Consider the following 11,513-nt stretch of genomic DNA (forward strand, 5'->3'; position numbering starts at 1 on the left):
GCAATAAATGATAGTTCCCACTTCCTTGCAAACACTTGTTATTTTCCATTTTTAAAAAAATTGTGGCTTAAAAAAAAAAAAACTCCACACACTGTAAAATTTACCTCCAACAACTTTTATTTGTTTGTTTGTTTGTTTATGTATTTATTTTTGGTTTTTTGAGACAGAGTTTTATTATGCAATTCAGGTTGGCCTTGAACTATCAGTGATCCTCCTGCCTCAGCCTCTCGAGTACTGGGATGACAGGAGTGTACCACCATACCCCACCCCAACCACTTTTAACTGTGCTAGTCAGTAGCCTTAACTATATTCACATTATGTAGCAGATTTCTAGAACTTTTCTGTTTTGCAAAACTAAAACTCTGCACCCGTGGAACAACTCCACACTCCTCTCACCTCTATCCCTGAGCAACTGCCATTCTCCTCTCTGAGTCTCTGAGTTTTTCTATTTTAAATACTTCATATGGTAAGTGGACTCCCACGGGATTTGCCTTCGTGGCTGGCTTGTATCTCTCAGCATAACGTCCTCAGCATGCATCCACGTGGTGCCTGTGACAGGCTCTCCTTCTACTTTAAGGCTGGTCCTCAGTTGTAAGCGTAGACCTCATTTCCTTTATCCATTCGTCTGTGGATGGGCATTCCGGCTGCTTCCGCTCCTTGGCTAAGGTGGATAATCCTGTCACGAACGTTGTGTGCACGTATCTCATGGAGATCCTGCTTTCAATTCATTTGCTTCTACACCCAGAAGTGGAGCGAATGGTAACCCTATTTTTAGTATTTTGAGAAACCTCTGTAATGATTGCGCCGTACTACATTCCCACGAGCCATGTTCAGTGCTCCGGTTACCCACATCCTCACTGCCATTTGTTCCTTCCTACCCTCCTTCCTTTCTCTTTTTTTCTTTTTCTTTTTCTCTTTCTTGCTTGCTTTACATTCCTGCCCTTCCCCTCCCTCCCTCCCTCCCTCCCTCTAGTGGGTATAAAGTGGTATCCTCTTGTGCTGTTGGTTTAATTTCCCCTAATGACTAATAATCTTTTCATGTGCTTATTGGCTGTTTGTGTACTTTCTTTGGATAAATATCTATTCAAATCTGTTACCCTCATTTTAAAATTGACCTGTGTTTTATTGTTAGATGAAACACTAGGCTCCTATCAGCCTAGACTCCTACCAGATAGGAGATTTCCAAACCTTTATCCAGTTCTGTGCATTATCTTTCCACAGTGACAGTATTTTTTTGAAACACTAAAGTTTTTAATTTTGGTGAGGTCCAGCTTGCCTGTTTATTCTCTGGTTGCATATGCTCTTGGCATCATAATTAAGAAATTGTTCCTTAATTCAAGAGCACAGCTACACCTATGTGTCCTTCTAAGAGTTTGACAGGCTTAGTTCTTACATTTAAGTCTTTAAGCCATGTCGGGTTAATTTTTGTGTCTGTTCAGAGGCAGGACTCCAATTTCATTCTCATGCTTTGGATATTCCGTTGTCCCAACACCATTTGTGGAAAACGATTATTCCCCCACTGAGCAGTCTTGGCACCCTCACTGAAAGTCAATTGATAGTACATATGGGGTTTATTTCTGGACTCTTGGTTCTGTCCCATCCATCTATATGTCTATCACATGCTAATATCAAACTGCTTTCATCACTGTAGATACAGTAGTAAGTTTTAACCTTGTGAAGTATGAGTCATCCAACTTTGTTCTTTCTCGAAAACTTTTTAGCTCTTTTGGATTCCATATGAATTTTAGAATCATCTTGTCCATGTCCTTTCTTTCCTTGTCTGGCTTGCTTGCTTTCTTTCATGGTGGTTTTAGTTTGTTTTGCTTTGGTTTTTTCAGACAGTATCTTGCTACGTAGTTCGGGCAGACCTTGAACTCACTATGTAGCCCAGACTGGCCTCGAACTTGTGGCGATCCTCTGCCTTGGCCTCCTGAGTGCTGGGATTACAGGCGTGCGCCACCATGCCCAGCTTCATCTTGTCCATTTCCTCTCCCTCTTAGTCTTCCTATCCCTCACCACCCAAATATTATCCCTGTATTTTCAGCCACCTGTATGGTGAGTCTAGACTTGGGTTTCAAACTGAAGGAGTTGTCAGGAACTGTGTGTCTCTGAATGAGTAACTTCACCTCTGTCTACAATAAGAACACAAACATCTACTCTGAGTCATTATTGTAAAGAAAGATTGGATTAAATGCAATATTTTTTTCAGTACCAGGAATTAAACACTTCACCCTGAGTTACATCCTTGGTCTCTTTTTTATTTTTTTATTTTCAAACAGGGTCTTGGTACGTGGCTAAGTTACCCAAGTTGGGCTCAAATTTGCAATCGTCCTTCCTTGGCCTTTCAGAGCACTGGGATTATAGACATGTGCCACCATGCTTGGCCTAAATGCAATATTACAAAGCTTAGGGAAGAGCATGACTGTAGATTATTTGGTTACTCAGTTCGCCAGCTTGTAAACAAGTTGTCATAACAACAATAACAAGAACGACCATCTCTTTGGCAGCATTTGGTCTATGGTGTACAGGAAGCTAGGGATTGACACCAATCACCTCCTTCAATCCTCACAGTAACTCATCAGGTAGATACTGTTGTTATTTCCCATTTTACAGATGAAGAATCTAACACTAAGGCACAGAGGAGCCAAAGAGCTTGGTTATAAAGAATGAAGCTAAGATTCCAGCCTTGGCAATTACCCCTCACATCAGAGGATGGTCCTGGGGACCCTGAGGACTGAACACCCTTCTCAGGGATTAGGGAAAGGCACAAACAGATGGGCTGTGGGCTCACTGCCAAGCACAAGGTCTTTTACCCACACTCATGGAATGCAGGCTACGGATGTGCCTCAGTCCGTTGTGTGTTACTATAACAGACTATCTCAGAGTGGGTACTTGATAAAGAGAAGAAATTTTTTCTTAAATTTCTGGAGGCTGGAAAGTCCAAGTTTGAGGGGTCTCCAGCTGATGGGGACCTGTTTCCTGTGTCATCCTATGTCAAAGGGAGAAGAGCAAAGAGTAAGCACAGAGAGAGAGAGAGAGAGAGAGAGAGAGAGAGAGAGAGAGAGATGGCCACACTTATCCTGCTGCAGTGTTGCAGCAAAGTGGAACAGCTCAGTGTTAAAGCCAAGTGCTACAGCTACAGCAATTTGAAGGCTCGCAAATCCGAAAGTTACTTGAAGAGATGTGAGAAAAAGCTTTATTAGCCAGCTGGCTCAGAGGACCTTGTGTGCTCCAAATTCTAAGCAATGAACAGAAATGGAAGCAGACTTATATAGAGATCTACAGGGTAGTGGGGTGGGCGGGCCCACATGCTGGGTGGGCACGCTCACAGAAGTGGAGGGGCGGAATTAACAAAGCATTCTTGAAACATCTGGTAGGTACATCCCTCAGCTCAGTTACAGAAAGCTTTGATACATTGGGAAGGAACACTGTGCAGCACAAACGGTTACATTTCTGGAACAGAACATTTTATGGAAAAAAGACCATGGAGGCAAAGGCAAAGGCTAGCCTTGCTGTGTATTACTGCTTTATCCGTCTTTGTAGCAGGAGCCACTCTCCCATTCCTGGCATTAGTCCAGCAGAGACGGCAGAGCCTTTGTGACATAATCCTTGTGAAGATCCACCTTTCAGCACAGTCGCATTGGATATCAAGTTGTCAGCACATGAATTTTAGGGAACACATTCAGACTGTAGCTGGTGGGGAGCACCTTGGCAGGGCACCTCAAATTCTGCATCTCCCTCTCCCGTAGGTTCTACAGGTATAACTAGCAGAGAGTGAGGAGTGGGACTTCTCTCACCACCACCAAATCCAGGCCCTCTTTGGGGCTCCCCAGACACCTGCTGTAACCTCTCAGCCAGTGTCCCTACCCCTAAGTCCCTCCACCACACCTGTCAGTGGTCCCATCCTGTCACCACACCACAGAGCTTGATCCTGCTGATGCTGCACTTCAGAACCATGGGCAGCCACAAGATCAAGGCTGAGTTCCACTTGTGGGAGGCACCATTGAATTCAGACAGAACTCAATTCAAATGCCAGCTCTACCCTTCCCAAAGATGCTAAGCCTCGGTTTCCTGGTGTATAGAGTGGGGATCACGAATGGACACAAAGATCTCAAGGGCTTAGCCATTTCCTAGGTGGCCAGTGCTCTACACCAGCACCTGCCCCTCTTCCCTTCAGCAGCCACCTTAGGACCATGAGCCTCTGTCTCATCCAGGCCCTCAGATCCAATGCCCATTTCTGGACTCATCCTAAGATATGTGAAGTAGCAGCTGATTCAAGCTCTCAGTGCACGTCTTCCCAGTCATTTCCCATCAGGAAAGTCTTCAAGGCTCCATTTCACCTCAGCTACAGTTCACTGAGTGGCCCAGCTGCCAAGTCCTGCGCTCACCATTGCTCTCGTGTGGCTCACCCCGGACGGCTGGCCCTGCTGTGCCCCTGCACTCAACCAGGCACAGCTCTGTCTCTTTCACCTTCTTCCCTTTCCCCAGGTGCTCACTCTGCCCCTCAACCCTCTGCTCCTCCTCATCAAGGCTCAGCCTCACTGAGCACAATGCAGGAGGACTCTCAGAGGTCACCTTGGCCAGGTTCCCCGGGTGTTAGAGATTCTCAGATGATTGTTGCTATTTTTGTCACATCTGCATATTATCTGTCCTATTCATTGCTTGATTTAGTTGTTTATTTTGTTGACTCGTCTGTTTTTACCTTAGGGAAATCTGATATCACTGCCCTATGGATAAACTATTTTATTAGACAGGATGACCATAACAAAACACATAAAGATGGACAATGTCCATTCTTGCACCTCCTGTGGTGTGGCTGCATGGGGATAAGACATAAGGTCAACATCCCGCTTCTCGGACAGAAACACTGAGGCCAGGAGAGGGGCAGGGTTGGAGCTGAAGTGGAGATAGAGGTGGGGGTCTGGGGTCTTCTCACTTCTCTGTCTGCACTTCCCCTGTCCTTCTCTTCTTCCTGCCCACTTTCTTTCCTGGATCTGCTTTCTGTACTTGCTGTCTCCTGCTCTCCCTCTCCCTCTCCCTCTCTCTCTCCCCCTCCCCCTCCCCCTCCCTCTCCCTGCTTTCCTAGAACCTCTTCTTCCCACTCTTACTTAAATCATCCTCCAACTGTTGGATTCCAGCATTTGAAGAGGAAGGCTGCAGATTCCCACTGGGGAGCCAGCATAATTGACCCTGTGATAGTTTTTTCTCTTTCCCTTCGTAAGATTGCCTTTTCCCCTTGTGAGGCACGGTCAGCAAGCCCTGCATTAACTGACTCCTTGGATGGACCATGAAGACTGGATGTTTCTTTGCAGACCTTGGAAAAACCCCTAGAGGGTGATACTAATCCGGGCTGCAGCCACCCACCCCAGCCCTCCCACCCAGTGACCTTCAGCCAGCCCACTCTGCACCGTGTCGAAAGCGGGCATCTGTCCTGCTCACCCCTCCCTGCTCTCCTCTGCCTAGCTGTCCTTTCTTCCCCACTTCCTCCTCCTGGCACTTTCCACGCAGAGTGCCGAGTCACAGAGCCCATATGGACAAAGGGCCTTGGCCTTTGAGTTGTTGAAGAGCAGAGGTCAGGACTGGGTCATAAGACACAGTGATGAAAAGCCCCGTGTGTATCAAGGGCTTTCCCGTAAATTTTCTCATCCCCTCCTAATTTCTAAGGCAGATTGTCACTGCTGCCCGAGGCGGAACCTCCAGCTCCTCCAAAGAGGGAGAAGCAAAAGCTAGTAAAACTCTCAGTCGGACGCTTGGTATTTTCCACTCCATAAAGAAGGGCAGTGAGACTGGGCACTTGTTGGTCTCCCTGACTTTGGTCTTGGCTCCATCTGGGCACCAGCCTCTTGGCTCTGCTTTTCTGCACACTGTCCCACTTGTGCTTGGCACCAGCCTCTACAGTGTCTCTGGTGCAGGAGCAGTTGTCTCAGAGCCGATTCATCCTGCATTCATTCTGCAAACACTGTCCATGGGATGGGTGATCTCCTTGGGACTCAGTAGAGGTGGAAAAGAGACAGTGACCTCAAGTTGTTCCGCTCAGGTGGGAGACAGAGACACCCTCCCAGCCATCAACCAGACCGTGTAGGTCATGCCAGACTTAGATTCTGGATCCTCCAGAAGACATTGGTCAAAAACTTCCCTGGGGATGTGCATTTCAGGGCACTTCCCACTTCCCTGGAGCCTTCAAGAACTGTCTGTTGAGAACACAAGACCACTAAGACCCAGTGCATGCCAACATCCAGATCAAGACTGCAGCATTGCTGCTCTGTGCCCAGTCTTGGCCCCTGTCCTTGCCTAAACACACACTTGGTCACATATCCTTCTCTCTACCAGAAGCCTGCTAGGGCCTGACACATGTATGTCGAATGAGTTCCATGAATGAATGAATGAATGAATGAATGAATGAATGAAGGTGGTCTAACTCTACCCATTGGCAGCTGAAGAAACAGGTTCAGGGAGGTGAGTGACTTGCCCAGGATCCCACAGGGAGTGAGCAGCAGAGCCAGGATCATCATCGGCCTCTGCCTATGCTCCCAAAGCTTTGACACTCGGCCCAGGAGGGAGCTGGCCTTCTCCCCAAGCTCTTTCTGGAGTAGTCCCCCCGAAAACCCTGACTCAGCTGGACAATAGTTGGGCAATATTTCCTCTTTCTTGACCACAGGACTTTCAAGGAAGCCTAGAGGAGGAGGGAAGCAGATCCATGCAAGTGTCTCCCTAGCTGCTCCTATAAAGGGAAGAGGGAGGGAGGTTGGGGTGCTTTGCAAGGAAGTGGCTATCTCCTCCTGCACCCCAACTCTGAGCCCTGAGCTGCCACTCTCTCTCCAGGCCATGGCAGGCTCCGAGACCATTGCAGCCAGCCTCCTGCTCCTGGCCCTTTGCAGTCACTGCATCATGCCCACAGGTGAGACGTCCAGCCCCGGCCCGGGGCTCTGGGCAGGTCAGGGCTTCGAGGGCACAGCTGGGTTGGCACCAGAGAGGGTGGAGGTAGCCCAAGCAGCCTGGGGTAGCCCATGAGTGCCTAGGGTGTCTGGTGCAGGGCTGAGCTCCATGGCAAAGGACACAGCTCTCTTTTCTGTCCCCTTTCAGACTCTGTGGTCATCCCCTCTTCCTGTTGCATAAACTTTGTTTCCAAGAAAATCCCTGAAAGCCGGGTGGCGAGCTACCAGTTGTCCAGCAGGAGCGTCTGTTCTAAGGCAGGGGTGATGTGAGTATTTCTCCAGGATAGGGACAGGGGACAGTGAGCCTCTAGGGTCAGCTCTGCAAAAGGTAACTTGCCTCTGCTTCCTCAGCCATAAAATGAGGTGCTAAATATAGGCAAGGCACTGTTGGAGAGCAGAAGACACCACCTTGATGAATCCCCAATCAGCGGTCCCGTGGGGGGGCGGTCCCGTGGGGGGGTGCGATCCATTTACAGATGAAAACTGCAGCTCAGAAAGGTGACTTGCTCGAGGTCACTCAGGTAGCTAGTTCTCTGGGCTCCTGATGATTTTAGAGTTGCCTCTTCCACAAGGCAGCAGTGGGCTCACTTTGTAAACAGTGGCACTCTATAGAGCTGTGGTGGCAAACCTGTTAGAGACGAGTACCCAAAGTGCCGCCCTAAAGCCACTTATTTATCCCAAAGTGCCAACCCTGCAATGAAACCTGAATACTGAGGTTTGAGCGTAGAAAAAACTTAACAAAGTTAACATCTTTTGTCTTAAAAGAAATACACAATAACACCCATGCATAGATTTGCAACCACTGCAATAGAGCCATTATTTAAGGTAATTTCTTAAGGTTAATTTCCCCAAGTGGCATAAGATTTGACCCAATAGCCTAGCACCCTCGGAGCTGGCTTGGAGGGGGCACCCATCCTCCCCTCCTAGCTCAGGCATCCTTGCTAGCTTTGCTCTTGCCTCCAAGTGCAGCATGAGCTTTGGTGGCATTTTTATTCGAGGGGTATTGCATTTTCTTCTCTTCCCTGTGGACAGGGACTGTGTCCTCCTATCAGATCTTGTGTGCCAGAGAGGTCCCTGAATGAGCCCAGTATTCCCTACACCATCATTCTTCCTAACACTAAAACAGACACACCGAGAGGAGACGGTGTCCAGAACCCACTAAGAGGCCAGGATCCTACCCACGTTCCCATTAAGTGCCACCGTCCGAAGCCCTGCCTAACCTCAGGCAAGCCCTGCCCTTCTTCCCACAGCTTCACCACCAGGAGCGGCCAGAAGTTCTGTGGCGACCCCAAGCAGCCGTGGGTGCAGAGGTACATGAGGAACTTGGATGCCAAGCGAAAGCAGCTCTCCCCGCAGGTCCGGGCTGTGGGTGGCAAGGTCCCGGTGCACAGATGCCGCAGTAGCAGCACCACCCTCTAGTCTCTGTCTGCCCTCTTGCCCCTCACATGCTCCTTGGGTCCAGGGGTGAGTCAGAGGGAAAGGGCAAGAGCTGATTTTCCGGCAGTGAGTCTCACTCTCAGGGAACTTGTCCAGTGTGTGAAAGCCCAGAGGGAACAGGCTGCCCCCTGGGGGAGAAAGGGCAGTGGCAGCCCTTCTAGTGCCCCCATCCCCACGCCTGTGGCGCATCCTGCCTGGGTTGCAGCCTGCAGCTCGCTCTGATGGTCGCTGGAGTGCTACAGTGGGCCTGAGGCCATCTGTCCGTCCTTTGGGGATGGTGACCTGTCCACAGCAGCCGCTCCCCGGCACGGTGGGGGTGACCCAGGCTGCTCCCACCTCCAGGGCTTCGAGTTAACAAAAACCCCACCAAACCAGGAGACCTCTCTGTAGCTTGATTCTGATCTTCCTTGGGAACCTTCCAAATTGTCAGGAATTTTGTAAAGAAAAGAATTTGCGGGGGCAGCATCTTGGTATGTAGTTCAAGCTGGCCTGGAACTCGCCAGCCTGGGTGGTTACGTCTCTGTGAAGATGGGGCTTCAAGGAGATTTCTGCTTAGTGACAGTGCTTGCTCCTGGCTTCTTTGAGGACAAAGACCTGCTCTGCCTTCACTACTGAGCTTTCCCCACATTGTCATGAAGGGCAAATGGGGTGAGGCTGAAGGAGGAGAAAGACTTCAGCTTTTTTTTCTATGCATGAGATACTGTGGGATTTGTTTGTCGAGAGTAGACACAGTCACTGTTGTCAAATAAGAACGCTAGTAAAATCTGATGTCTTCTTTGAAGGCAAGTGTGTCTTGTCTGTTTGTATCTCTCTTGGGAGCAGGGTTGGGCATGAACAGTAGAACAGTGCTGCAGAAGATGTCCTCAGCCACCTCTCCTGGCTGGGAGGGGAGGAAATCACCTGAGCTCAGGGCACACTGCCAGGGGCTTGGGCTGCCCTTGGAATCCAGGCACAAGGTTTAAAAAGGAAAATTCCAAGGCTTGTGGGATAGCTCACTGGTAAAGCATTAGCCTAGCATGGGCTAAGTTCCTGGGTTCACTCCTTAGCACTGCAAAAATGAATAAAAGGAAAATTCCTTATACCAATTCAATTCAGTCAATTTTATTTGACAAAATAAAGAAAAAAAAATGACTTGCAAACCTAGCAGCCCACAGCACCAAAGCAGATCCTGAGAATTTCAAACAACAATTTGATGTGTCAGCACTTTTAGAAAAACAGAAGTGAGGTATAGAAAACAACTTAATTGAGCTGGGTATAGTGGCATCCACCTGTGCACTGAAGGCTAAGACAGGAGGATCACCTGAGTTCAAGGCCAGTCTGGACTACATGGGGAGACCCTGTTTCAAAAAAAGAAAAAGAAGGAAAGAAAGAAAGAAAACAATTTAATTGGGTCCATTGTAGTCAAAGAACCAGTCAATTGAATATTGCTTAACTAGTTCATTGTTCAGTTAGTACGTATTAGCTACAGAGCCTCTTGCAACTATTATAGACAGCTGAGTTAGGTAAGAATATTATAGGCAATCTGGTAGGGCTGTGCCCTTAAGAGTTAGGACAAAAGTAAAACACATTACAACTGTGGCCAAAGACGCATCCACTGGAGACCAGGAATCAAGATAAAGATTAAATGGGCCAGGGATTTAGCTCAGCAGTGACACACCTGTCTTTTTTTTGAGACAGGGTAGTTGAGACTGACCTAGAACTCACTATATAGCTCAGGCTGGTCTCAAACTCACAGCAATCCTCCTGCCTCAGCCTCCCAAGTGCTGGGATTACAGGCATGCACCACCACACCTGTCTTGAGAGAGCAAGGTCCTGAGTTCAATCCCCAGTACCAAAAAAAGAAAAAAGAAGGTAAAGATGAAAATGATAGGGAAAACCTTAATAAGTGAAAATTTAGGAAATGTCACAATATAAAATAACTTCTGGCCCTCACCCTGCTTAGTTCAGAATTAACTGGTACCCGGAGACACCTACTCTCCCCACAACAGTTTGTAAGTGAAAAGAACCATTGTTAGCTTTGTTAATCAAACAGGCTTACTTCCCCCTGGCTAGAGTAGGTAATTGAATGAATCTAAAAGGTAACTTCCCTAACAAAGAACTGCATCCGGGTTGAAATTCACCTGCCTTGCTATCATGTTTTGGGTATCTGTGAAAATGCAGTGTAACCAACTGTGTAAGATCAAAGCTGTAAAACCCTATAAAAGTAAGAGTTGTAGCCCAGTGGGGGAGTCAATCAGGGCACTGCCATTAGGTGTGATCGATCCCCATCGATGGAGTAAACTTTTTAATTTTACTTCCATTGTGCTGCCTCTCCGTGTGTCACTTACCGTCTCCTTCCACAGCAAAATGACCAGGCCTGTATGCTTCCCCAAAGGACAAGATAAATGGCAGCACTTGGCCTAATAAAATCTAGATAGACATCGATCACTCTGGTGGGTGACCAAGGCCTCCAGATACATCATTTTCTAGATAAAATATTTGTTTTTTCCATGCACACTTGTTGCACGACTTGTTTCCCCCTTGGACTACCATGACCTAAGCGACTATGCTTGTAGCATTGGTTGATCATGGCTGTGGTCCACATTGTACCCACATGACTTTTGCTCTATAAAACTTCCCTAAAAGTGGGGCCCTTGGATCGGGTCCCCTCCTGCCTTTCAGGAGCTATTCTCTCAGGAAATATTTCCTACTCTTTTTTTTTTCCCTCAGGACTGGGGATCAAATCATCTTGGCATTGTTTCCCATTCATAAGAAATATTGAAACACTCTCTAAAATAATAGGTTCCAAGGCCAGGAATTTAGCTCAGTTGTTCTGCCGCCTGCCTCGCAAGAGCAAGGACCCGAGCTTGATCCCAGTACCATAAATAAATTAATTAATAGGTTCCAGGGCCAGGGATGTAGTTTAGCGCTGCTGCACCTGCCTGGAAAGTGCAAGGTCCTGAGTTTGATTCTCAGTACTGCAAAAAAAAGAAGAAAAAAGTTCCACAAATCAAAGGCAGCTGGGCACAAAAATGATTAAAGAGACGTTCTTTAAAAATTTCCATTTGCCTCTGAGTGATTCTGGTTTATCCTTTTGGATTTTGTACTTTTTTGTATAAGGTATAAAATTGAAATAAAAATCCAGGCAAACACAACAAGAAA

General features: G+C 47.6%; 1 protein-coding gene across 1 annotated transcript; it reads left to right on the plus strand.

Annotated features, from left to right (window-relative positions):
* The first annotated feature begins 6,767 nt into the window (after window positions 1-6,767).
* Ccl24 (C-C motif chemokine ligand 24) lies at window positions 6,768-8,989 on the plus strand. Its single transcript, XM_010618993.2, has 3 exons — window positions 6,768-6,898; window positions 7,084-7,201; window positions 8,186-8,989. Exons 1-3 carry the CDS (start codon window positions 6,826-6,828, stop codon window positions 8,352-8,354), a joined length of 360 nt encoding a protein of 119 aa, XP_010617295.1. The 5' UTR covers window positions 6,768-6,825; the 3' UTR covers window positions 8,355-8,989.
* Window positions 8,990-11,513: the final 2,524 nt, after the last annotated feature.

The sequence above is a fragment of the Fukomys damarensis genome, unplaced genomic scaffold (assembly GCF_012274545.1).
Source record: "Fukomys damarensis isolate Sample0158 unplaced genomic scaffold, DMR_v1.0_HiC HiC_scaffold_17, whole genome shotgun sequence".
NCBI classification, from domain to species: Eukaryota; Metazoa; Chordata; class Mammalia; order Rodentia; family Bathyergidae; genus Fukomys; species Fukomys damarensis.

Excerpts from the sequence above, each read along its gene's own strand:
- Ccl24 (XM_010618993.2), top strand. The coding sequence starts at position 6,826 with ATGGCAGGCTCCGAGACCATTGCAGCCAGCCTCCTGCTCCTGGCCCTT. Across the intron at positions 6,899-7,083 it reads TCACTGCATCATGCCCACAG|ACTCTGTGGTCATCCCCTCT; the intron begins GTGAGACGTCCA and ends GTCCCCTTTCAG. Across the intron at positions 7,202-8,185 it reads TGTTCTAAGGCAGGGGTGAT|CTTCACCACCAGGAGCGGCC; the intron begins GTGAGTATTTCT and ends TTCTTCCCACAG.